This window comes from Sus scrofa, chromosome 10, assembly GCF_054392235.1.
Source record: "Sus scrofa isolate SSC_HxYL_T2T_F1_AM1 chromosome 10, Sscrofa_HxYL_maternal_Yorkshire_Landrace_v2.0, whole genome shotgun sequence".
Classification (NCBI taxonomy): Eukaryota; Metazoa; Chordata; class Mammalia; order Artiodactyla; family Suidae; genus Sus; species Sus scrofa.
Genome location: NC_139392.1, coordinates 73,559,987 through 73,587,786, shown reverse-complemented (window position 1 = coordinate 73,587,786; position 27,800 = coordinate 73,559,987). Strand labels below are relative to the sequence as shown.

The window sequence follows — 27,800 nt, the reverse complement described above, 5'->3', positions numbered from 1 at the left end:
AGACATACCTGATTCGAATCTGCATTTTAACGAGATGCCCAGGGAATTCCCATTACGGCTCAGCGGGTTACTAACCCAACCAGTATTCATGAGGATGTGGTTCAATCCCTGGCCTGCTCAGTGAGTAAAGGATCCCTGTTGCTGCGAAATGTGCTGTAGCTGGAGCTCCGACTTGAGCCCTAGCCTGGGAACTTCCATATGCCCCAGGTGTGGCCCTAAAAAAAGGCAAAACAAACAAAAACACCAGGATGTTCAGATGATTCCTGTACCCATTCGAGTGTGAGAAGCACTGTTCTAGACCAGAGGTTTCAAATTCCACATTTAGAATCACCTGGGGACCTCTAAAAACTCCAATGTTCCGGGTACACCTTTTGCCTATTAAATTTCTGCGAATGGAACCAAAAAAACCCCAAACCTCCAAGGAATCCCAACGTGCAGCCAATTTTGAGAAACTGTGATCTGGAGGAGTAGCCTGGAAGGAAACGTAACAGTGGCTAGTAGGGCTCAGGTGGCTAAGGAACAGGTACGGGAAGGAAACGTACTCTGCACTTTGTAGCTCCGCTCTGCGTTTGAAATTTTGCACGGTGTGTATCAGTAGCACCATGGAAAAGAACTAACAACTGTAGGAAAGCCTGTGGTAAGTGCCTTGAATTAGGCGCTAAACTAGGCAGATCAGGGCAGGTGGCCGCTGACCCAGCCCTACACTCCGGTATTCCGGCCACGGGCTGCTCTCCGGCCAGTTTGCCCCGCCCCTCCGCACACGGGGAGACAACGTGGGGCGCAGGCGCGCTGGCTGTCCCAGACAAGTCGGCCTCGGCTGACGTCAGGACGCCTCGCGGGTTCTAGCCCCCCGCCCCGGCCCCCGAGTCCCGCGCGGGCCGGGCGGGGGCGGGGCGTCGGCCAGCTGAGCTATCCCGTCCGACCGCGCCAGTTTGAATGAAAGCTCCTCAAGATGGCGGCGGCCGGGGCCGAGGCGCGAGGAGGTGAGGGCTGGAGAGCGGCGCCCCGCACTGTCCCCCGTCCTCCAGGCAAACTCCCGAGGCCGGGGAAGCGGGGCCGGGACGCGCGGGCGGGCCGGAGCGCGACGGGACAGGAAGCCTCCTGCCGCGCGGCTGACGCGGCGGCCCCTACACGCGCGCCGCGGGCCCCTCCCTGCCCCGGGCCCCTGACCCTCCTCGCGGCTCGGCCCGCCCGCGGCCCGCAGTCTCCTCCCGCGCCCGGCCCCCGCGAGGCCAGGCCCGCACGCCCCGCTGCCGGCTCGCGGACTCGGCGGTCTGGGTCCCGCTGCCGTTCGGGCCCGAGATGGGCCCCGGCCCGGCCGCGGTGCGGAGGCGTTCGAACGGCTCCGGCGGATCCCTGCGCGGCTCGAGGTCCGTGGGCACACGGGGGGCTCGACTCCTTTGTGCTGCTTTGAGCGGGACGGTTCGCGGTCCGGGCCGGTTTTTGAACTGGGGAGCGGGAGGCCTCCGGTGGTGTAGGTGTGACCTCAGTATCCGAGGAGAGGAGTAGTCGGGGCGGAGGTGTGGAGGCTGAGAAAGGAAAGAAGTGAGGGTACACCCCATTTTGGACTTACTGGGGGGCTTCCGCTCCCAGTTGGGAACATCCCAGGAAGTGGGTCTCGGAGGTTGTGGCCTCCGGCTCATGGGGAAGAGTTCTCCCCGGCGGGAGCTTGCGTGGGAATTAATGAGGTGGACGCCAAGGAGCTCGGTGCTGAACGTGTATTTGTGCGCGCGCTGAAAGACTGGAACTTTCAATGCCTTCTGGAACCTGAAAGGTGTTTCCAGCACTGCGCTTCTCGGCATAGATCGTGGACTCACTGCCCCCCAGCGTGTCTGCCACTAGGGGTTAGTGTGAACTCAAGTTTTGGGGGTGGTCGCGAAACGTTTAATCTTATAAAGGAGTTCTTTCCCTATCTTATTAGAGGCGATCCGAATTGTTACCAGGAGTTTGCAGGTTTTTTAGGTTCCAGTCGTTCTCAAACATAGCATTTCTGTCGAGGCTTGTGTCTTGAATCTGCATAGTACTCCGACTAGATAACAATGGTAGGAACAGCAGACAAACATACCTTGGGTAGATAATCCAGAGGAAGGTCCTTTGCATGCCATCAGCATAAGGAGGTTATCTTGACGCAAAACTTCCTGAAGCTTTTTCAGTGAAAGGATTTAAAGGGTCGTTTCTGTTCTGCCAAATTCCCCTACGTCCAAGCCAACACTCCAAAACAAGCACACTCTTAGCCCTAAATTTTGAAGAGAACAATTCCTTTCACTTTCTTGGTCTGGAATTACGAACCCTACTTCACGGTTCCTGACGGTGAGGTGCCTGTGTGAGTTGGGGAGGGTGAGGACGTAGTAAGAACAGCTGTGTTCTCTCTTCCCTGGAAATTACTTCAAAACAAAAGGTTATCACAACTACCTTGGAGAGCTACCAAGTAAAGCTTGCGTTTACTGATGGATTTTGTTTGGTAATCCCAGTTTACTCCAACCCTCACTCCTTTCTTCCCCCCCCCCCCCCGCAGTGAATCTGAAACCTAGAAACAGAGAAACTTCTCTAAAGCCAGCCTCAGGGAATCTGGGGCAAAACCCCCTGATCCTCCCTAGTGCTTCTCATAGTCTCATAGCCATAAAACCAAGTTTATGACATCAATTTGTGTTAACATTTTAGGTGCAGTGGGTAGCATGCTATTTACAGGAATTTGAGGGTAAAATCTTCCTCAGCACAGTTAGTTTCTAGCTTCCATTCGTTTCTAGCATACTCTTGATTATGAGTATGTCTGCTTTTCTTCAAGCTTGGTGTATGGATTATTTAAATTGATACTCTGTATTGTCATTCTCGGCTTTAAAAACAATACAGGAATTGAATATTAGAAAACTCAATATACTGTCCATTATTTTATTATAATTCTTGGGCTTATTTACCTTGATAATAATATATTGCAGCCTGGGCAAAACTGGAGTTAAAACTTCATGCAGCCTTCCAAAGTGGGGAAAGTAGGCCATATGATGTATGAGTAACTAAAGAATTATATTTCAATTAGGTTTTATTTCTTATTGTTCAGCTAGGAGAAAGGGGGAACGTTACTTTTAACAATAGACGATAATTTTAAAATATATTTAAGATGTATTTATAGTGATGATTAGTATGTCCTTGAGATCTACATTTTTATTAAAACAGCACTTCTCTGTAGAATACAATGGAAAAGTAAAAAATATCTCTACCTTTGCATTTATATGTAATTTAAAAAAAATTTATTGGTGCTTAGTTGACTTACAATGTTGTGTTAGTTTCAGGTGTACAGCAAGTGAATCAGTCATAAATAGAGCCATTCTTTTTTCCCATTAAGGTTATTACAAACCATTGAGTAGATTTTCCTGTGCTATACAGTAGATTCTCATTAATCATCTGTTTTCTACAGTAGTGTGTGTATGTTACTCCCACCCTCCCAATTCTTCCCTTCCCCCCAATGGTTTCACCTATAGTAACCTTAAGATTGGTTTTGAAATCTGTGAGTTTGTTTCTGTTTTATAAATTAAGTTCTTTTGTGTCATTTTTTAATTAGATTCCACATATAATGCATGTAATTTTATGAAAGCTTACAGACATGAAACATTTTGTTCAGGTGGCCTAGTAGAAACTAATTGACATCAACTAAACATGTTAGGGTAGAGACCCATGAGAAAATCCAAGAAGACCGATTTACCAAAATAGTTCTTTAATGGTTAACTTTTTCTTAAAGACATGTAAATGATTTCTTGTCATATGAATTTTTAGTCTTATAAAATTGCCAGTTGAAGGGTGGGGATATAGAGGTCTTAAGTTTTTCTTTTTTTTAAGTTTTTTTGTTTTGTTTTGTTTTAACTGAGTAGCTATTTCATTAGTAAAGAATTCTATTTTCTTATTGTAGCTTGGTGTGTGCCTTGCCTAGTTTCACTTGATACTCTTCAGGAATTATGTAGAAAAGAAAAGCTCACATGTAAATCGATTGGAATCACCAAAAGGAATCTAAACAATTATGAGGTGGAATACTTGTGTGACTACAAGGTAGTAAAGGTAAGGCAAATATCTAGACCCTTAAAAAAGACCTAATCAGACTTCAATTCAGTATTTCATATTTCTGTAACATAAAAAGAACCTTAAAAGTAAGCAAAGCTCTTCTTAACGGTTAAAATTCTTAGCCATTATAAATTTTTATGTCCTATCATCTGTTTTGCCAAATAACATTGAGAGGATTTCGAAGCATATAATGTTCTTACATTAGAATATTTCAAGGTGCTTATATCTTTCCACATCGAAGTCTTGATTATCTCTATGCGGATTACAAGAGCAAATGTTTTATCTCAGATTGGCTTCTCGTGTCATTCATTTTGTCCCTGAATCATATTTCCCCACTATCACCTGAAACGAACCTGGAAATTCAAGCCAATTTTAGTGTTTCTGAATCTCCTCAGGTAACATCACCATTTGTATTTCCACCATCCTGTCAAACTCCAGGTAGCAGTGAGATTCTGTTGTGCGGTAGAATGGCCTGGAATTCATTCATTTCTAGCCTTTGTTCAGTACCTTGTGACCTCAGCAAAATCATTTAACTTCTTTGGGCCTCAGTTTATTTCTGTTCCTCTTAAAAATGACAGGGTTGTTCTTCAGGAAACTTTGTCAGTCCAAACCTTGCAATATATTTTTGTGTAATTCATCTCTCTACAGCCTGTTCCTCTACAAGAACTCTGTTTTGGTCATTAATCTGTCAGTTCTTTCAGATGAATGAATCAGGAATCCTGTTACATTCTTTTGTTTTCCTTCTCTTTTATCTTCCATATGGATTCAGTCATTAAATCCAGTTCTTCCTTTGAAAGGCTCATCTACTTTATCACTGCCTGCCCCACGTGGTGGGATTTCCTGAGGAAGCATTTCACCTACACTCTCAGCGGACTTCAGGCCCCAAACAGCCTAGTCATCTGCCACTTCAGTTTATAATAAAACTCTGGCCTGAGCATTCTAGCTGCGGGTGTCATATCACACTTCTTGGCTCCATTACATATTATTTCTGTGCTCACACTGCTCCGTTCTATTTAGCAAGCTTTTTATCTTTTGCTCTCTTTTTTCCATCCTTGTCAGCAGTTTTCCCAGTTTTTATTACCTTTCTGGACTTGCTTGTCCCTCACCCTCTCATATTCAGCTGCAGACTTTTACCTCAGTGAAAAATAGGATCCTTCAAGTGTGAACTCTCAACTTACCCTCACACCAGTTATCTGTATCTTTGTTCATCCTTTCAGAAGTGTCACCATTTTTCATTTCTCTTCCTACCCATCCCCTTTAGGACTTTGCTTAGTCTGTGGACTTGACTTAATCTGTCTTTTTGGTTGGTTGGTTGTTTTTTGTTTGTTTGTTTTTGTCTTTCTTTTCTTTCTGTCTTTTTCTTTTTAGGGCTGCACCTGTGGCATATAGAAGTTCCCATGCCAGGCTAGGGGTCAAATCGGAGCTGCAGCTGCTGGCCTACACCATAGTCACAGCAACTCCAGTTCTAAGCCGCATCCATGACCTACACCACAGCTCATGGTTATGCTGGATCCTTAACCCATTGAGCGAGGCCAGGGATTGTACCTGCATCCTCACAGATGCTGTGTAAGGTCTTAACCTATTGAGCCACACTGGAACTCCTATAGTGTCTTTTTGTTTTCCAGTACTCTTTTCCACTGAGTTATCTTAATCAATAAGCCTTTCAGTTCTTCCTCAGCCTTCAGAAATGTTTGATCTTGCCTCCCCCACTCAGCCATTTCCTATATTTTCCTTCTACACCATTTCCCGTTAACTTTTTTGAAGAACAGCATAAGTTCCCTTGTGGTGCAATAGTTAAGGATGTGGCATTGCTGCACCTGTGGTACAGATTGCAGCTGTGGCACAGATTCAGTCCCTGGCAGGGCAACTTCCACATGCTGCAGATGTGGCCAGAAAAATAAATAAGTAAATAAAAATAAAACAGCTTTATTGACATACAAGTCATACATCCTGCAATTCACCAATTTAAAGTGTATCATTCAAAGTTTTTTGTACACTCAGAATTATTCTAAAGTTGATTGCGGGGATGGTTGCACATTTTCATTACCCTAAAAAAAACTCCATGCTGCTTAGCCATCCCTCCCCAAACCTCCCCAATCTCTCTCCCGCCCCCAACTCTAGGCAACCACTAATCTACTTCCTGTCTTGATAGAGTTGCTTGTTTGGACATTTCACTTAAATGGAATCATTCAATATGTATGTGGTCCTGGAAGTTCCCGTGTGGCACAGCAGGTTAAGGATCCAGTGTTGCTGCAGCTGTGGCACAGGCTGCAACTATGGAGCAGGTTCGATTCCTGGCCTGGGAACTTCCATATGCGGCAGTTGCAACTAGGAGAAAAAAAACAAGAAGTATGTGATCCATTATGATTGGCTTCTTTCACTGAGCATATCATTCTCACAGTTCATTCATGCTATAGCATGTGTCAATACTTCATTCCTTTTTATGCCATAGATTCCATTGTATGGGTATGTCACATTTAATTTATCCATTCATCATTTGGTGGACATTTGGAGTTGATTCTGTATGGGGACTGTTATAAATAATGATGTCAAGAACATTCATGCGCAAATCTTTGTGTGGGCATGTTTTCATTTTGGGAAGGTATATTCCTAGGAGTTGAATTGCTGGGTCATATGGTACCTCTATGTTTAAATGTTTGAGAAAGTGCCAAACTGTTTTCCAAACAACCGCACCGTTTTACATTCCCACCAGCAATGTATGAGTGTTTCAGTTTCTCTGCATCTTCCCCAACACTTGTTATTATCTGACTTTTTGATTATAGCTGTCCTAGTGCGTGTGGAATATCTCATGGTTTTGATTTGCAGTTCTCTGATGGCAAATGATGCCGAACATCTTCTCAAGTGCTTATAGATATTTGTGTATTTTCTCTGGAGAACTCTCTATTCTGATCCTTCACTTATTTTTCAAAATTAGGTTGGTTTTTTTTTATTATTGGTTTGTAATTGTTTTTTACATCTTCTAGATGGGCCCTTTTCAGATACACAGTTTGCAATAGATTTCTCCTGTGGGTTGCCTTTTCATTTCTTACTTTTTAACCCACTCGGATTTATGCCCCTATCAGTGACCTCCTGATTGCCAAATTTGGGACCTTGAATCTAACCCGTACTTTGTCTTCTTTTTTTTCTTTCTAACCATACTTCTTTGCAGCATCTAACACTGTCGGCTACTCTTTCTTCTTTGAAACTCTTCTTTGTGAAGAGACTGCCCAAGTTCAGATTCTGGCTGTACCATTTATCTGCTGAGTGACCTTTGGCACATCGTGTAGGTTCTCTTTTCCTTCATTCTCTTCTCCTCTGAGCTGAGGACAGTTAGAAACCATCTCATGGGGTTACTATTAGCAGAGACTGACCTGTGGTTGTCACACTGGTGGATCTGTGTCGTGTCATTGCTACCTCTATCTGCACTCCTTTTTGCCACCAATTTTTCTTTCTTTAATTTTTGTTGTTGTTGTTGTTTTGTTTTGTTTTTTTTTTTGTCTTTTTGCCATTTCTGGGGCTGCTCTGGTATATGGAGGTTCCCAGGCTAGGGGTCTAATCGAAGCTGTAGCCACCGGCCCACGCCAGAGCCACAGCAACACGGGATCCAAGCCACGTCTGCAAACTACACCACAGCTCACGGCAACACCAGATCCTTAACGCACTGAGCAAGGCCAGGGGATCGAACCCGCAACTTCATGGTTGGTTCCTAGTCAGATTCATTAACCACTGAGCCACGATGGGAACTCCTGCCACCAATTTTTCTTATTATTCTTTCTGAATCGCCAATTATGTTCATACATAATCTCCAAGGCTCTATCCTTGGCCTTCTCACCTTGAAGCTGCTCTGTAGGTACCTCTTTCCCAGTGGTTTTTACTTATATCTGTTTGGCTTATGACTTTCAAATCTTTGTAATCTTTGTGAGGCATTGACTTCTTTGAGCTTCATTTCAAACTGGACACTCTACAGGTCCCCACACTCAACATATTCAAGAGTGTAACTTTCTTCCTCCCTCAAATCTGTGTCCTGATCTGGTGTTCCCTCTCTAGGTTGACAGAATCATAGTACTCCCAGTTCACCTAACCTTACAATTTCGTACATGTTTTACTCTTCCTTCCTCCCTACCCTCTAAATCTAATGGGTCATCAGATTATATGATCTCTAACTCTTTTTCTTGTTCATTCTTGTTGTACTTTGACAGAGTTAGTTACCAAGGAGTCGGTGTTACATTGAAGAAACTGCCAGTTTTCTTTTTTATATAGAATTCTGACTGTTATAGTTCAGTGTGGGTTAACTTTTACTGTTAGTTTCTCCTTCATCCTTCTTGTGGTTTCTTGCTTTGGAATAAGCAACCTTTGTTCACTTACGTCCTTAACTACCCACTTATTTTCCCACTTCTTCTCCCTTACACTGGTTGTTGAATTGTAAGCCAGTGTTACTTCAACTTATCTTTACCTTTTCTCCCTCCTTCCTTCATATTCAAGGCAGGTGAAAGATGTTATATGACCTTGTCCTTTTCTTATGTGTTCCCTTCCATCTCCATTTAGCACATAAAAGACACTGTCTCGGTACCATATTCTTCAAAGCCATCACAGCTGTTTCAGAAACACCACTCAGATTGCATAAGGGCCTTGCTTTAGCCTTTTCAGTGGCTCCCTGGTGTCTGCCAGTCTAAGCTGCTGAGGTTCTTTATCATCTGGCCACAAGCCCTCTTTCCAGCTTCATCTCTTCTGACATGTGCTACTTCCCATCCACATTGATACATCTGTACATTCTTGCATGTGCTTGAGGTTTGCTGAGTATGTACTATGAGCTGGGCACTCTTCTAAGCATTGAGAACTCAGCCTAAAAACAGACATAGTTTATATTCTAATTCCTCAACACGTCATTCACCTTTGTGCCCTTTTGCCTTTCTCCTCCAGTTCCCTCTTTGAAATATTGTTGCCTTTCTCTCCTTAGCAAAACCTGCATGGCCTCAACGTTCAGCTGAAAAATAACTACCGATAACAGAGCCTTCTCCAGAGTCTTCTTCCCTCCTCCACCTCCAGCATTGACTTATAAAGCATTGTACTTGTCATTATTTTAGAATTTTTCGTATTTTGTAGCTTTGCTTCATACTTTCCCTGCTGAATCGTCAACCATTAGAGGGTCAGGACTATGTCTTAATATCGTCCCTAGTACATAATGGGTATTTAGTTCATGGCTAAAGAATCAAATTGGCTTTTATGTCAGTGATTTCTGTGGTCCTCACAGTCACTGTTAGACTAGACTTTCATGGCTTTATGTGAATTATAGCAGCAGTTTATTAGCTAATATCTCTTGTTTCATCTTTCCATAGCTGGAGTAAACATTTGAGTTTCTTCTGTGTGTCAGGTACTGCATCAGGCAGGGGGAAGAGAAGGATTAATGAGAAACTGTCCCTCACCTTAAGGAACTTCACAGCCCAGTGAAAAAGATTGACAAGTACGTTACCCGATGCAGTATAGTATAGCGATTGCTGTGGGAGGTGCCCCTAAACTGGGTACCAGAACGCTTCCCAGAAGAGATGCTATCCAGCCAGGGCCTAAAAAGACAAGTATAGTAATTCCTTATGGCTTCAGTATGGAGAATGGAGTGGTAGGATCTGGGAGTGGGAGACAGAGACAAGGAAGGAACTTGCAGCCATTATGCAGCAATGCAGGGTCATCTGAACAGTTCTAAAACGACTGACACTGTCAGATGTGCAATTCAGAGCATTTTCTCTCTGCAGTGAGGAACACAGGTTGGCAAGGAGGGGAGTGACATGTGTACAGCTTAGACATTCTGAAAGACTGTTGCAGTAATCTTGGCAAGAAACGATGGTGCTTGGACTAAAGTAGTAACTAATAGAGAGGTAGAGAAGTAGGTGACTTTAGTTATCGGGGATGTGAAATTTAGGTCTGAGGTTTGGTGGTCGGGCTTGCCTGGGGACCTAGCAGTGAGGGATCCACATGTGGGAAAGCCTGGGCTCTGCCTTGCACTGGGGTAGGTATAATACTGTTCACCAGGGCCCAGGAGTATTGGCACGTGAGGTGTGAGGAGGACTGGGTGAGGAGAATTAGCCTGGGTTTGGACAAGAAGGTTGAGAACACTTAAGTGTGAGGTAACCAGTAGAGAGTTGGAAATGTGGCTCTAAATCAAGAGGGAGAACCAACTGGAAACATAGCTCTCGAAGGTGATTGGCCAAAAGATAGGATAGAAGGTCCAGGACTGGATACAGTTCCCCATTCCTAATCTCAGGTATTTCTCCAGTCCTCTACCATCTACGTGTCACGTGCTGGGCACTGGCAGTCCCAGCAGTGAATGACGCAGCAATGTGGTCCCCGATACCATGGGGTTTATCTTTCAGTGAGAGTAGGAAAACCTTACATATAATTGTACAAAGACTCAGAGCTGAGGTAAGGCCAATGTAACAGCGGGCTCTGACTCATCCTGTAGAGAGTGGGCTGGTGTCCATGAGGAACTGATGTTTAAACTTAGTACTAGAGGATGAAAAGATAAGTGGGGAAGGGTCTAGAGTCAGAAGAGAGCCTGACTCCCTCAAGGAATTTGAAGTTGAGTGGATCATAGGCAGCAAGAGGGACTGAAATGAGGCCGTACAGATGGGGCAGGGCCCAGAAAGTGCAACTCCTTGTAGGCCAAGAAAGGAATTTTGGACTTTGCCGTTAAGGCAATAGGGAAATATTTTGTAGTTCTGACCCAGGGGTGTGACAAGATGAGAGGGATGTGTTGAAACCATTACTCTGGCTGCTGTGCCGTGAGTGGATTGAAGTGGTATGAGACTATTGCAGTAATTCAAGCGAAGCAAACGAGCGGAGAACCAGGACTGAGGCATGGTAAAGGGGTGCTCACAGGAAGAACTGTTGAAGTGACTGAGACCCAACTGGTGAGAAAGGTAGGAAGAAAATCAGGAGAGTAAATTATGGAAGCCTAAGGAGATAATGTCAGCAAAACAGTTGTGACTGGTGAGTCAAGGAAGTGTAATGCACCCTCTGGGTAGGGCAGTGGACAGGTCCTTGATGCCCTTGAAGCATTTCCACAGTTTGGATAGAAACGCCAAAATGGAATGAATTAAAGAATAAGTTGGAGATGGTAAAGTCAAGTCAAGTAGTATGGACAACTCTTTCAAGCATTCCAGCTTTGAAGAGAAGGCTGTGTAGGAATTCCCATTGTGGCTCAGCAGAAATGAACCCAGCTAGTGTCCATAAGGATGCAGGTTCTATCCTTGGCCTCGCTCAGTGGGTTAAGGATCCGGCATTGCCATGAGCTGTGGTGTAGGTCACAGACATGGCTCAGATCCGGCATGGCTGTAGCTGGCATCTGTCCCTAGCCTGGGAATTTCCATATTCCGTGGGTGCAGTCATAAGAAAGGAAGGGCTATGTAGAATGTAAAAGTATTTACAGTTTTAAATATTTCATTTAAAAAAAATCCAAATGGAGTTCCCTGATGGCCTAGTGGTTAAGGATCTGGCATTGTCACTGCTGGGGCCTAGGTTCAGTCCCTGGCCCAGGAACTTTCTCATACTGTGGGCACAACGCCCCCAACCCCTGCCCCCATGCACCAGAAAAAAAAACCCAAGTAGATAACATGAGCACGTGATTTTAAAAATTAAATGTTATGTCTTGTACTGAAAAGAAATCTTCCATCTGAGACCTTAGTCTCCAATTTCTCAAATTCTGGTGATTTACCATATCTTTTGGAGATTCCTTATTTATACAAACATTTGTGTCTCAAAGGAAGTTTAGTTTAATTTTGCTTTTAAAAAGTAAGAGAGATGGAAGTGATAGTGAGAATGAGTAGAGAGGGAGAAACTGAGGAGACAGGAGGGAGCGGTTGAGGGAGGAAGCGCATCTCTTGTGTTGTACCTGCGGTCACGTTCTCTAGTTCCCTGTCCACGGAAGGGTGGATGTGCAGGGCAGCATTTATGCCTGGTGGTTTCTGTTCTGCATCAGGATCAAAGGTCATGTGCTACTGAAAACAACAGGGGAAGTGGTGGTATAGGGACCCTAGGAGAGTGGAGGAGGTCTGAAATAGCTGTCTTGTGAAGTGGGAAGAATGCTAACTGGGGGAACAACAGGGCAGTTACCATTAGGGCTCATGTCGCGGTCCATTGGAACTTGAAGGATGTGAACTGTGGTAGTCTTGGTGCTGTGTGATTCTTCTGTGCCATGTTCTTGCCACATCACCCTTTCACACAGAAAAATGTCTGACAAAACTGTGGGTGGTCTTTATTAACATACTCAGCTCATCCCTGAACAACCCCCCCTGCCTACCCCCCGCCGCACGTTGGTGGGGCTTCTCCCATAGGAAGCAAATATTGAATATCCCCGAAGCTTTGACTTCTTAAAGGATCCAGATAACTGTGTCTCTAAAACTACCACTGTACTGCATGGCAAATACTGTCAAAATGTCCACATTTAATGATAGAGCAATATTCCTGAAGACTTATTGCAGTTAGAGTGGTTTGTTAAGAACTGGAAATCACACACATCATTAGACTAAAACCTGAATTTTAGAGATCAGGAAATCCAAGCTCCAAGGACTTTTCCAAGCTCTTGCTGTTACTTGTGTCAGTCTTAGGCCTCTAACCACAGTTCTTACTCTCTCAGTTACTGGTATGACAATCCAGTGACTTTCCATTGACCACAGTAGTTCTCAAACTGTGTTCCCATGGAACAGTGGGATTTTCATAATCAGATTCAGGCTATTCTGCCACCACTATTGAATATGATGATTATTTCAAAACTTACAGGGGAAAATTAGCTAGTTGGAAGATAGTTTTTTGTTGTTCTTTTTTGTCCTGTATATATATTATATGTATACAATACATAAATATATTAAAGTATGCTTACTACCATTTATTAGTACAGACAGATGACAGAACAGATCTTGAAAAACCATGAATTGCTATCTCCTGTTTAAGTTAAACAGCTTGTATTTCTTTTAAGGATTCGTAGAATTACTATTGTGATTTTCAGATATACTCGTAATCATTTTTTGTTATACATTCAGAAACATTTAGTCAAAGTCTAAGAGTAGGGGGTTGTGCTTGCTTCTGGAATACAAAAAATAAGATTCCCTCCCCGCAAATGGCTTACCGTTCAGATTAGAAATGGGAACATGTGTTGGCAATGATCAGTCCTCCTTGGGCAAGGAAGGACTTCACAGAAGAGATGCCATTTGAGCTGAGTTTTAAAGATGAGGAGGTTTTTCTACACATAGAAGATGAGACTGAAATAAGTGTACAGTAGACAAGTGGAAGAGTCCATGTTTATTAGAAATAACTCTGTGAACAAAGCAATAGCAAGTGTGAAAAGGCCTGGCATGTGAAGTACTAAGCAGTTCAGTGTGGCTAGTGGGTGGTGTGTGAATGGGGCCCTGTTGAAACACAGAGCCCTCAGGGACCCAGTCCAGAATGATCTTCGTTAGGATAGGAAATTTGAGATAGGAAGTTTGAGTTTAATTCTTTAGGCAGTGTGGGGAGCATTAAAATTTTTAAGCAGGAAACTAAAAGAATGACTGGTACTGTGGATTTTTTTGTTTTTATAAGAAAACTACTTTAGTGGCAAAGGACAGGTTAGAGTGTTGTCTGTCTAGAGGCAGGGAAACCAGTAGGAAATGAGTGTAGTAATCCAGGCAAGACTGAAGGTTTAAAGTAACTAGAGTTATGATAAAAGAGATGGATCAGAAGGAGTATCTAAAGAAACCTGGTGATGAGTTGGGTGAGAAGTAAGATTTGAGATTGACCTCCTGGTTAGTGACTTGTGTGACGAGGTAGATGAAGGTAAGATGGCTATTGATGGGGATACAGAGTCCATTTAGGAACAACAGTGGTGAGTTCCGTGTAGACAGATTGATTTAAGAACCTGTTGGACATCCAGTAGACTATTGACTATATGGGGTTGCAGCTAAAATTTTGGGAGTATCAGGATACAGTTAAAAATCATTGAGGTGATGAGGTTGCCCAGAGAGAACATTTAGAGCAAGAATTCTTAACGTGGAATCCAAATACCCTGAAATTACTGGTTGTATTATATATCTGACTTTTGTTAGGGAAGGGTCTGTAGCTCTCTCCAGATGCTCCAAAGAGAGAAACACTTGTTTAGTGTGAAAGAGGGCCAAGGACAGAGACCCGAGTGTCTGCATTGTTTAAGTGATGGGCAAGGGTCTCAGCAGAGAAGGCAGATAAGGAAGAAAAGTGAAGAGAGAATCATGATATCAGGGCCTGAGCAGTGGTCAGATGAGGACTGGGTTGGCTTGATAATTAGAAGATTGGTGAAGTGTTCCTAGTAGGCAAGATGGAATTAAATGCATTTATATTGAATGCAGTTTCCCAGAGAAGTACCATGGGTTTCCAAAAATTGTGAAAAACCATTGGGCCTACAATAAAGCCCCAATGCTTCAGTCAGTATGTTCAAGGCTGTCCAGAATTTGCTCTTGCCTTGCAGTTACAGTTTTATCTTTTGCTTCAATATTCTGAACTTTAAAACTAGCTAAATCTGTCTCTTCACTGTTTTCTGGATACTTCATGCAAATCTTAGTTCCAAGCTTTTGCTTGTGTTTTTCATTCTGCCTGCCCTGTTCCCTACCCAACAAATCCTGTCTTTCACAGTATAATTTGTTCTACCTCCTCTGTGCCTTTTCCTCATTGACCTATATTGATTTCCCTCTTTATATTTTAGTGATATTTATTATCTTATTTGTTTGGACATTTAAAATTGTACTGCCTTGCATTACTAATTATTTTACATACTATTGCCTTCTTTTCCCAATGAGATTTTACTCTTATTAAAGTCTAGTATTACCTTACATTTCATCACACCCCCTAGTGGCTGAACTCTGATATGCACATTATAGATACTGAAATATTTTAATGAATTTAACCTAAGCCAAACACAGTGGAGGAAAATGTCTTGAAGAAAATTTTCATACAATGCATTCCAAATTATACAGGAGTGATTAATGGATCCTTTTTACAACTGCACACCATTTCTATAGGTAATCAAGAGTTGATTGCATATCTAAGATACTGATGGAAAATGAGACTTAGGTTTTGGCTTTTATTTGAAATTTTAGGGTATTGAAGTAATTGAATTTGTTGAGTCAAATGGATTTTTCTTTATAGATTATCTTATTTTTCAAAATGAAAATTTTTTGGATTTTAAAAGTAAAATAATGCTTATGAAATAAAAGACAAGAGTCTACAAAGTAGAAATGTTACTAGTATTTATATAGCTCTCATGTTTTAGAAGCATCTTTACTATCCATAAATTAAGTAGGTACAGTGTTATTGACATACAAAACTTACTAAAAATGCAAGTGACTCATTATTAAACAATATATAACATACTATTTTGGAAGCAGACTTCAGTGGCAGAGTGTTTTTAGTTTTGCTGAATGGTAATTTAGCTTAGTCATCTGACTTGAAGTCAGTATTTCTATTTTTTCAGTTTTGCTGGTAATTTTTGGTATAACCCAGGGCTGTGGTAGGAAAAACTATAGCAGAGAAAAAAAGAGAAGACCAGGGTTGCGTTGCTTTATTTTGGAGTCAAAGTTTTTTAACTTTTATAATTATGGGGAATAGATAATGTTAGATACTGCCAAGTGGATCTCATTATTAGCAAGCATATATCTGCTAACAAGAACCCCAAGCTGTAGTAGTCACCTGACAGGAGGGAAAAATCCATGTTATGTTTTAGTGAGCCAGTCTAACACTTGAATACACGTCTAGGCTTCCCCCCCGCCACCCCGAATCATAGTATATATTTTCATAGAAGTACAGTTTTTGTGCATATGCTCACACCATAACAAAAAAAGATATTTTGACCATGTTCACAAAGAGGCAGAGTTCTTTTAATGAACAAGCATCGCTGCTTATTGAAGACACTGGGGAGAAGATAAGCTCGCTCACTAGCTGGGTGACCTGTGGAGCCGCCTCAGTGCTCCTCAGTTTGTGCCTCAGCAGTGTGTCTAATGCCATACTTCCTAGACCTCCAGGTTACTTGGCATTAGTCAATTATGCCTAGTGAAACACATTTACTTTATAATAAAACTTTTATTAAAAATTTCAGGGAAAAGCAAATGTATCCCAATTAAGATTTCATTAATATCTATGAATTAAAAGGATAGCTAAAAACTACAGATTGCAGTTTAATCGCTTTCATAATTCAGAAGGCATTTTACCCTAGTGCTTGTGGTCGTGTCTTCATTATTTCAGAGAAAAAAGACCAAATTGAAACACTTTATTTGAAAAGAATTTTTATTACATATCCTAGACTACCTTTTAAAAGAGAAATTTAGCATTGCCTGGCATTGAAAGAAGAGAGCAGCCAATTACTGGGGCGAGGGGGGGGGGGCAAGATTTCATGTCCCATGTGGCTAACAGCAGTCTGAGGGATAAATCAATATATCTGATCTTTAGTGCCTTGAAGACCTGCTACCATTTAATCAAAACCACAGGCGAGTCTAAGGTAAGAACTCTCTGGAATTGTGTTCTTCAATAGAAATACAATACAAGCTACGTATGTATGCAGTCAGCCCTCTATATCCACAAGTTCTGCACCCCAGGGTTCAGCCAATCCCAGATAGAAAATAGTTGAAAAAGAAAATAATTCCAGGGAGTTCAAAAACAAAACTTGAATTTGCCGTGTGCTGGCAATTATGTATACAGTATTCATATTATATTAGGTATCGTAAGTAATCTAGAGATGGTTTAAAGCATACAAATGGGTTATGTGCAAATGCTGTACCACTCACATATGGGACTTGAACATCCATGGGCTTTGGTATCCAAGAGGGATCCTGGAACCACTCCTCTGGTGGATCCCGAAGGACGACTGTAATTTTGAGTTTTCTCGTAAGCACATTAAACAAAATGGAAAGAAACAGGTGAAATTGCTTTCAGTAATCTATTTAATCTAACCCAATAAATCCAAAATATTATTTCAACGTGTAATCAATATTTTTAAAAATTAAGAAATATTTTACATTATTTTTTGTGCTGAGTCTTTGAAATTCAGTGTGTATTAGACCTAAAGCCCATCTCAATTCGGACTAGCCACGTTTCAGGTGCTCAATAGCTGCATGCAAGTAGAATGACCGTATGGGACAGCGTATCTCTAGAAAATCTAGGGGATGTGTGCCCAGGGCATTGAGAAAAAGAATGTCTCTCGTATCCAGTGTAAAATATTAAATTACAGGCCTTAGCGAATGCCTACATCTGGGCTGACCAAGTTAGCCACTGACCTAGGTGATCAGTGGCTGATCAGGATAAATACTTTTGTGTTTAACTCGATCACTGTTTGGTTAAAATCTTCATGAATTTCAGTACTTTTGTCTTTCTCCAGGTGTGTCTCTTTTGCCTGTGGTCAAACGTTACACTTCATCTAAATTCTATACATATTTTATGTAAAGAGAAATATTTTATGATTTGTACTTCATCTGCTAGTAGTCTGCCACTGTGTATTCTGAACTTTATTAAGAAAAATGATAATGAATACCTTACTCTAAAATATTGAATTATTTTCAGTAATCGGGGCTGTCATAATCTGATTTGCATTTTCTTTTATATTTTAAGGATATGGAATATTATCTTGTAAAATGGAAAGGATGGCCAGATTCTACAAATACTTGGGAACCTTTGCAAAATCTCAAGTGCCCATTACTACTTCAACAATTCTGTAATGACAAGCATAATTATTTATCTCAGGTAAAGAAAGGCAAAGCAATAACTCTAAAGGAAAATCACAGAGCTTTGAAACCTGCCATTGCTGAGTACATTGTAAAGAAGGCTAAACAAAGGATAGCTCTGCAGAGGTGGCAGGACGAACTCAACAGAAGGAAGAATCACAAAGGAATGATTTTTGTTGAAAATACTGTGGACTTAGAGGGCCCACCTTCAGACTTCTACTACATTAATGAGTACAAACCAGCTCCGGGAATCAGCTTAGTCAATGAAGCCACCTTTGGTTGTTCATGCACAGATTGCTTCCATGAGAAATGTTGTCCTGCTGAAGCTGGAGTTCTTTTGGCATATAATAAAAACCAACAAATTAAAATTCCACCAGGTACCCCCATATATGAATGCAACTCGAGGTGTCAGTGTGGACCTGATTGTCCCAATAGGATTGTACAAAAAGGCACACAGTATTCACTGTGCATCTTTCGAACTAGCAATGGCTGTGGCTGGGGTGTGAAAACCCTCGTGAAGATTAAAAGAATGAGTTTCGTTATGGAATATGTTGGAGAGGTATGTTCACTTTATCTCATAGCACATAACATGCATGGGAGGTTTATGCTTTTGAAAAGTTGCCTTTTTACCTCACAAATATGTGGTACATTTTGATATTTTCATTTGCAGATAGGTGCAAATTTCAGGTTTGAGAGAAGGGTTTACTGGCATCATTAGAAATGTAAACTTGAATATGAACAGAAAAATTACATATAATGACAAATGAATTATTCATCCTTCAGTAAACACCCATTCATAGTCACTGGTTTGTAAATTTTATTTTTTTTATTTTTTTAAATTTTTTTTTAAAGAGAGTATTTTATGTTATTTTATTTTATTTTTTGTCTTTTTGCCATTTCTTGGGCCGCTCCTGCGGCATATGGAGGTTCCCAGGCTAGGGGTCAAATCGGAGCTGTAGCCGCCAGCCTACAACAGAGCCCCAGCAACACGGGATCCGAGCCGCGTTTGCAACCTATATACCACAGCTCACGGCAACGCCGGATCCTTAACCCACTGAGAAAGGCCAGGGATCAAACCCACAACCTCATGGTTCCTAGTCGGATTCGTTAACCACTGAACCACAATGGGAACTCCCGGTTTGTAAATTTTAAAATATGACAGTTATTTTTACACAAAAGTCCTAAGAAGAAAGCCAAATCTACATATATCCTGATGGAATCTTTTCAGTTGTAATTTACTTCATCCAATTGATCAAATATGTTAAGTCTAGTTGGCAGAACTCAGATTTGTAATCAACATGAAAGCTACTGTAGAGTAGATCAGTGCTTTATGAGCAAGTATTATATACATAAAAACATTTACTGCATCCACCAGTAGGAAAAATCCAAACTCTATATCTGAAGCTCAGCTACAAAGACTATTCTCTAGAGTTCCAAATGCGAAGCAAATTTCTTTTTATGCATATAATTTCTATATACAAAAAATAGTATTTACCATGTGCCACATACTATTCTATACCTTAGTTTTATGAGACTGACATGCTACCTGCTGCATTAACAAGGCACCTAGCACCTTATGTTTTAATTCATGAATTCTCTCAACAGCTCTGCAAGGTAGTAGTATTCTATGCATTATCATACAGGAGGAAACTGAGGCACAGAGAAATTGAGCAACTTGCCCAAGGTCACTTAATAGTAAAGAGGAACCAGGATTCAAAACCAAGGCTCCAAAACCAGAGCTCTTCACCCCCTGCACCACGCTTCCTCAAACTGGATCGTGGGTTAAGCTATGGCACAGTGGGTTAAGACTGACTGCAGTGGCTCAGGATGCTGCAAGTTGCAGGTTTGATCCCCTGCCCAGTACAGTGGGTTAAAGTATCCAGCATTGCTGCATCTGTGGTTTGAATTCAGTCCCTGGTCCAGGAACTTCCATATGCTGTAGGTGCAGCCATAAAAAGAAAGAAAGAAAGTAGGAATGTGACTGCATGTCTGGGGTTGTTAAATTGGATATTCTCAAAGTTGTTTGGAATTCATCAAGAATTCTTTTTTTTTTTTTTTTTTTTTTGCTTTCAAGGGCCTCACCTTTGGCATATGGAGGTTCCCAGGCTAGGGGTCACATAGGAGCTAGAGCTCTCAGCCTATACCACAGCAGCACAGGATCCAAGCCGCATCTGTGACCTACACCACTGCTCACAGCAACACCAGATCCTTAACCCACTGAGCAAGACAAGGGACTGAACCCTCATGGTTACTGGTCAGATTTGTTTCCATTGCACCACAATGAGAACTCCCATCCAGAATTCTGAGTTTAAATTGGAACCCTGTTTTAATCCTTGTATTTTAATTTTTTTAATTTTTATTTATTTCAAAAAAAATTTTGGCTGTACCCACAGCTTATGAAAGTTCCTGGGATTGAACACACACCACAGCAGTGACCCAAGCTGCTGCAGTGACAACACTGGATCCTTAACCTGCTACACCACAAGGGAACTCTGATCCTTACATTTTTAGACAATGGCAGATTATTATAAATAATTACTCAAGATAGTAGATTTGTATAATCAAAATGTTCTCTTTTTTGGCTTAATGAATGTGGCAGCTAAATATAGTTGACATCATGAATCACTTGAGACATTTTTGGTTTCTTCAGCTGAGTATGTAGTAAAGCTGTGTTCTTCAGAGCAGAACTGCATAGAGATGGTTGTAAGCTACACAATTCCGTGGAAACCACCTATCCTACAAACCTAAACTTTCCATTCTGTTGACTATAAATTCTCTCCTCTCGTGAGTGCAAACTGATTAACTATAGGAAAAATACGCCTTTAGAGCGTATATACTTGTAAATTTAGTCCATTACATTCCATTATGTCTTACAGAGAGCTCTAGTTGTGTGGCATTGTGAACATATGAGTAAATGAGAATTAGAATAAAGTAGTACAGTGTTTCAACTTGTTAATTGTTGGGTTGTCCTAATTCTCCTTTAAACACATATTTTTGCACCATCATTTCACCTCTTTATTTCATTTCTCTTCTTTGCTTTCCCACCCCATCTCATCTAGCTCTTATAGAGTAGTTCATGTGACTTTATTTTGATGATACCTTTATTTCCTTTTATGCGTTTGATAGTAAATTAATAGATTTATGGATGAGTGTTTCTTTAGTTCAGCAATAGCTATATAATATACTATAGTTTTTTCTTCATAGGTAATCACAAGTGAAGAAGCTGAAAGACGGGGGCAGTTATATGACAACAAAGGAATCACATACCTCTTTGATCTGGATTATGAGTCTGATGAATTCACAGTGGATGCAGCTCGATATGGAAATGTGTCTCATTTTGTCAATCACAGTGTAAGAGATGCTTCTTAAAGTATAGATTGGACTGATTTGTACTGTCCTAAAAGGCTTTCCATACTTGAGGAATAATTTTAATTGTATATTCTTTCATTATTTCCAAAGTATTTTAATATAAGGGACTCTTTTAATTCCTAGTATTATTGCTGTGTTAGGAAAATTCAAGGTAACTACCAAATACTGTGCCTGCTGCAAGAATCTGTACATGTGTTACTTCATTTAAACTTTCTAACAACTTAATAAAATAGGTATTATCCTCAAATAGAGGAGGAAATTAATAAGCAGAAGAGTTAGGCAAAAAGTTCAAGTATTAACACACAACTCTGTTTCTTACAGGAGAAAACACAGCTAAATTTTAGGATATATAACTAAAGATTGCTTGTATTCTCTTAAAATGTAAATGTTAACATTTTTTTAAAAATGTTAACATTTTTATTAAAGCATTTGTAGAGTTTTGAAGTATTTAGGGCTCTTTTTCTAAATTATTAATTAGTTTTCTTAATTCCTGTTTGAAAAGAACTTAGAGTACAGTTGGATCCTTAACTCCAGAATCTTATACTCTATAAAAGTTATTTCCAAAAATAAGGGAGGTTAGGAGTTACCAGACACCTACTACTTGCTAGATGGATAATATATTAGGCTTGTGAGAAGAACATTATCTCCATTTCATAGATTACAGGGAAAACGTGTCTTAGTAAGTTCTAGAGCTGACCATATAAGGAAGTAGACCATGTTAATCTTTTGGTGGATTTTTTAACAAGAAACTAGTTGATGATTAGCAGTAAAATGTCAGAGACCTTCTGACTCCTTTGTTTTTTGGTTTACTTAAACATTTAATTTTTCCTTAATGATAAAATTGAGATTCTCTCAAAATAGATTTATTCTATTCAAGGACAGTTAAACAATTATTTTGGTTTCTTAGCATGATTCACTGGATCTTTCTTGCATATGCCAGAGCTTAGCATAGAGAGTAATTCCAAACAAAAGTTTAAGAAATAAGGAGTTCTTGTCATGGCGCAGTGGAAAGGAATCCAACTAGGAACCATGGGGTTGCGGGTTCCATCCCTGGCCTTGCTTGGTGGGTTGGGAATCCGGCGTTGCTGTGAGCTCTGGCGTGGGTCACAGGCACGACTCAGATCTGACCGCGATTGGACCCCTAGCCTGGGACCCTCCATATGCTGTGGGTGCAGCCCTAAAAAGACAGAAAGACCAAAAAAAGAAAGAAAGAAATGAAACTCCCCCGTGCAGTATGCAATTTGAGGTCTATAGTGCTGATTTGATTTAAAAAAAAAAAAAAAGTTACTTAGGTTCCTTAGATATGCCTTACTAAAATATTTACAGGTGAAGTGATAATGTTACCTGATATTTGCATTTAAATGCTTCAAAAAAAAAAGTTGGGACTGGTGAATCAAGATTGACAAAAATGTTAGTAACAGTTGAAGCTTCATAGTGAGATATATGTGGACTTATTATATTATTTTCTCTAGTCTTATATATGTTTGAAATTTTCTATAAAGGATCACAGTATTTTTAAATGTGCATACCCAAGAGACCTCTAAACAACAAGTAACTTACTTTTGAGTAGAATTTAAACTAATGCTCTGGGAAATTAAAAGGTTTTATATGGCATGTAGAAGAGCTCGTTTATGTTATTTTTACTTACATGGGTTCTCATGTTGCTTTTTAGTGTGACCCAAATCTTCAGGTGTTCAATGTTTTCATTGATAACCTCGATACCCGTCTTCCCCGAATAGCATTATTTTCCACAAGAACCATAAATGCTGGAGAAGAGCTCACTTTTGATTATCAAATGAAAGGTATGGTTTTCAAGTACAGTTTCTTAGGTGGTGTTTCAGTGTGAAGAGTCTAATCAGAATAGAAGACCTGAAAGTATCTGAACCAAACTAATACTAAGAATGAAAAAAATGAGGCTATGAGAGTTTGCCTTCGCTCAAGGGCACAAAGCTAATCTGACGGGGCTAACGCTAGAATCCAGGACTGCCTGATGCTGGGCTGAGTGCTGCTCTTCTGCATCGCATTGCTGCCTGCTTTTTTCAGAACTTCTGTACAGAAGCTTCTTTATTACAGCATCTTTTCTCAATATTACTTGTATTTAAAAATTTTTAAATCTACATTTCTGAATGTTTACCGATATATATTCAAAAGATTGAAAATGTGATTTAAATCATGTATGAACTTACTCCATTCCTACTTGAATTTGGCTTTTATAAGAACATTTAATTCTCTCTGCTTTACTGTGGCAATACATGTTTTCTTTCCTTTGTTTTTCTAAGTGTGATGCCCTTTAGATATTGTTACTACCTGACCTTGCTTTATGGCTCCTAAGTAATTTATGAAATGAACGCTTGTATTTTGGATTTAACGTGTAAGTTTTATAGTTTTGCAAACCTACTCTCACAAATATGGGCTAATAACATACACTGTACCTCTTACTAGCCCACGCCATCCTGTCCAGTTCACAGTGATTTGTCTCTGAATATTCACACTTACTTAACAACTGATAAAAAATTTGAAACTCATTCTGAATTATCTTAACTCTTTCTTCTCTATTTCTTTTTCTATGTATTCAGGTTCTGGAGATATATCTTCAGATTCTATTGACCACAGCCCAGCCAAAAAGAGGGCCAGAACTGTGTGCAAATGTGGAGCTGTGACTTGCAGAGGTTACCTCAACTGAATTTTCAGGAAATAGAGCTGAAGATGATTGTAGTTTTTTTTCTAATGTTAACATTTTAAAAAATAAGTATTTGGGACTTTTTTCACATTATCAAGATTATACACTATGTTAATTTACAATTCATGTTTCACACGATTGGCCAAATGCATTACTGATGTTTCTGAAGAGAGGAACACAAGGTCACATAGACTAATTTGAAATATACATATTCAGTGGTTAGATGCCAAATATGAAAGGATTATAGATTAGCATATATACACTTAAAAGGTCTGTGTGAATAGCAAATGCCTCCTTCAATGTTTAAGTGTTAAACTGATAATGTAAGAGTCACTAAGATGAAACATCGAACTTGCCATACATCTTGAATTTAGAGAAATAGAGTTAATTCATTTTGGGCAAATATACAAGCTCTATTTTTGTTATTATGTTGTCATTCCTGTTTATCTACTTACTACTCATTGTTCTTGTATTTGAGACAAATAAGTTATACTGAATTATACTCTATTTTCTACTTTCATTAAAACATTGGGATCTTAATATACAGAAATTTAAGTTCTATAATTAAATGTAAAAAAATTTTAATTACAGCTTGATTTCATATTTTGAAAGACTCAAGACCACTAGGAGGGATGGTTGTCTGAACCAGTAATTCTTAAAGATTTTTTAATCCTGTATAAGAAAAATATCCAAAATGTCCTCCCTAAAATTCTGGGACACCTGGCTATTACGCTTCTTTGAAAGGATGAGGCGGTGGGACCAGGAGGGTTTTTTTGGAGTGCCAGGCAGGGGAAATGGAGCACTTGAAGGGCCCTCTTGATAAGATGAATTAGGAGGTCCATGCTGAGTACCTCTGGTCTCCACAGTAAAATAGGATTGTCCCTGAGAGCAGCTGCATCTAGTGGTAATGTTTTTCATGATAATTAACATCTGAATTTCAGGCAGTTTTAACATTTCCCTTCCACCAGATGTAATTATTTTTATATTTCCTACAAGCCCTTCTTAAGAAGTAATCTATATTTTGAACTGATACTTCCTTTATATATGAATTTTTTCAGTGTGATAAAGCTAAACTTGGCTTGGCCAAAGTGTGTGTCTGAATTATAAGACCATTTATTACTTGAACTTTTAAGACTGAAATGAAATATTTTCATTTTTGTGAGTTTCCTGTTGTTTTGTTCTTTTTTTTTTTTTTTTCCCTACGTAGTGAAACCTCAGCCGGATAAAACTGCATTTTCATCTCTTTCTGATCCTGGGATTTCTAATCATGGTGTCCAAAATGAAGGTGAATGTAGCAGATAAGTCTAGCTTATGTTATTCCTAATAAAAGATGTGCCTAAGCTCACTGACCAGGGCTTTAATGACCTACAGTAAGCTTGGGTAAAACTGAACTGACCTCAAGAATGCAGCACTTCACATCTTCATAATCCCTAACTCTTATTTTGGGAGAAGCTCCACTTTGTTATATTGCTATCAGAGAGGACTTTGCTGTTTCATAATATAGGGTACACTGTTCACATGTTTGGAACTTCAGAGTATATCTGCTTACCAAAATTTGCAGATGTCAAGGGAAAAAAAATATTTTTTAGTGCCATTTGTTTTTCTTTATGAAAAAATAGTCATGAGATGTCAGTAGTTTAAAAAAGCGTCAGATATTACAGGCTTCTCCCAGTGGCCAAACTTACTTTGAATTATCATTTTGATGGGTTCAAAGATGTAACATTGTTGTTAAAAAGTCAGTGTTTTAATGTCTAGTTATTTGATGTAGTCTACACATGGTGTTAAAAAATGTAATACTGGGAGTTCTCTGTTGGTTCAGTGGGTTAAGGATCTGGCATTGTCCTTGCAGCAGCTCAGGTCTCTGCTATGGCAAGGGTTTTTGATCCCTGGCCTGGGAACTTCCAAATGCTGCAGATGCAGCCAAAAAAAAAAAAAAAAAAAAAAAAAAAAGTAAAACTGGAGGGCAAGGGGAAAATGACTATTTTGGGTAAATTCGTTTTGTCTTGTTCTTATTAATAGAAATGTAATGAGCCTTTGCAGTTTTAAATATCTGCATTACCTTAAGTTGTTAAAAAGTTGAACTTAAGAAGTAAAATGATAGAAACTATTTAAATGAAGTGTTTAGGAACTTTAACTGTTTTAAGTCAACGTTTAGCTTCTCTAAATTAGTTTTCTAAGTTGTCAGAATTTGTTCTCAGTATAATGCAACTATTCAAGGGTAATAGATCAAGTTTAAACTGTAAAGTAATTCACTGTACAAGTTGTATTGGTACCCCATTGTTTTCATTACCTGCAGGAGAGGATTGTAATATACAATTGGTAATCTCAGGGTTTTTTCCCCCACATATGCACAAAATCTAGACTGCACTTATTTTTCTTACAGTTGAACAATTTCTCTTTAGCAAAATAAATTTAGTTTGGCATTTGATTTATTTATCCTGGCTTAGCTTTATTCTAAATATTTTACTGTCATTTCCAGTAAGGCTACAAAAGGCTACAGAAAAAAATATGGATGTATTTCAGACTACCTGTTATTGAGATTAACCAAAAGTTTAAATACCCTTTCTTTAAATGTTACTTTTAAGAAAGTTTACCATTGTCATGGTTCATGCATTTGAATATATAAAGTAGAATCTTGCACTTAGCATAATGTAGATGGCTACTTTTAAAAATAGTAGGGAGTTCCTATTGTGGCACAGTGGTTAATGAATCCAACTAGGAACTGTGAGGTTGCGGGTTTGATCCCTGGCCTTGCTCAGTGGGTTAAGGATCCAGTGTTGCCATGAGCTGTGGTGTAGGTCGCAGACATGGCTCGGATCCTACGTTGCTGTGGCTCTGGCGTAGGCCAGCAGCTACTGCTCCAATTAGACCCCTAGCCTGGGAACCTCCATATGCTGTGGGAAGCGGCCCTAGAAGAAAGACAAATAATGATAATAATAATAATGATAATATTAGCATTATTGGTCACCATATACTTCAACATATTGTGCTAAGTACTGCCTGAAAGTACAAGGGAATTTTAGAATTAGAGCTAATCTTTGAGCAAGGCTTAGGCCATTTATATGTACTCATGTGCTTCTCATAAGTCTGTGAGGTTGGAGCTGTCTTCCCTATAGCACACTGAAGAAATAGGCTTAGACTGGCTAGGTAACATTAAGACTGCCAAGATCATAAACTATACCTGTTTTTAACATATTTGGTTAACTAAGGTAGACTTTTGAAAAATCAGTTTCTCCTGTTTAAACAAACCTCTAAGTCTTGGATTCATCTCTAAGGTAAATGTCGCTAGCCCCTGGGTTTCTTTTGGATATATCTTGGCATTTTGAAACTTTTTTTTTTCCCATTTCTTTGATATGTCACAGTTTTTGAAGTAAAAATCGAGTAGCCACTATAATTCATCCTGCCCACTCTTAGACTCTTTTTGAGAGGCATTGGTGCATAGTGGTTAAGAGCATGGCCTTGGGGGCGTAAAGTGCCTTGTCTCAGTGCTGGCTTCACTCCTTACTATCTACTTGAGTTAAGCTCTCCGTGCCTTAGCCTCCTCACCCCATCTGTGAAGGGGGATAGTAAATGTGCCTACCTCTAAGGATAGAGGAGTTAATATTACAGTGTGTAAAAGAATCTGGCATTGTTATAGAGTAAACACTATATATAAGTATCAGCTGCGGAGTTCCCGTCATGGCGCAGTGGTTAACGAATCCGACTAGGAACCATGAGGTTGCAGGTTCGATCCCTGCCCTTGCTCAGTGGGTTAATGATCCAGCGTTGCCGTGAGCTGTGGTGTAGGTTGCACATGTGGCTCGGATCCCGCATTGCTGTGGCTCTGGCATAGGCTGGCAGCTACAGCTCTGATTCGACCCCTAGCCTGGGAACCTCCATATGCCAAGGGAGCAAAGAAATGGCAAAAAGACAAAAAAAAAAAAAAAAAGTATTAGCTATAATTATTCTGTACTCTACACCTGTAATTTTTTTTTTTTTTTTTTTTTTTTTTTTTT

General features: G+C 40.0%; 1 protein-coding gene across 5 annotated transcripts; it reads left to right on the top strand.

Moving 5' to 3' along the window:
* The first annotated feature begins 929 nt into the window (after positions 1-929).
* On the top strand, positions 930-26,233 carry SUV39H2 (SUV39H2 histone lysine methyltransferase). Of its 5 annotated transcripts, none has more exons than XM_005668113.4 (6): positions 930-983; positions 3,902-4,047; positions 17,644-18,315; positions 20,961-21,107; positions 22,798-22,927; positions 23,702-26,233. In XM_005668113.4, exons 1-6 carry the CDS (start codon positions 953-955, stop codon positions 23,806-23,808), a joined length of 1,233 nt encoding a protein of 410 aa, XP_005668170.1. In that variant the 5' UTR covers positions 930-952; the 3' UTR covers positions 23,809-26,233.
* Positions 26,234-27,800: the final 1,567 nt, after the last annotated feature.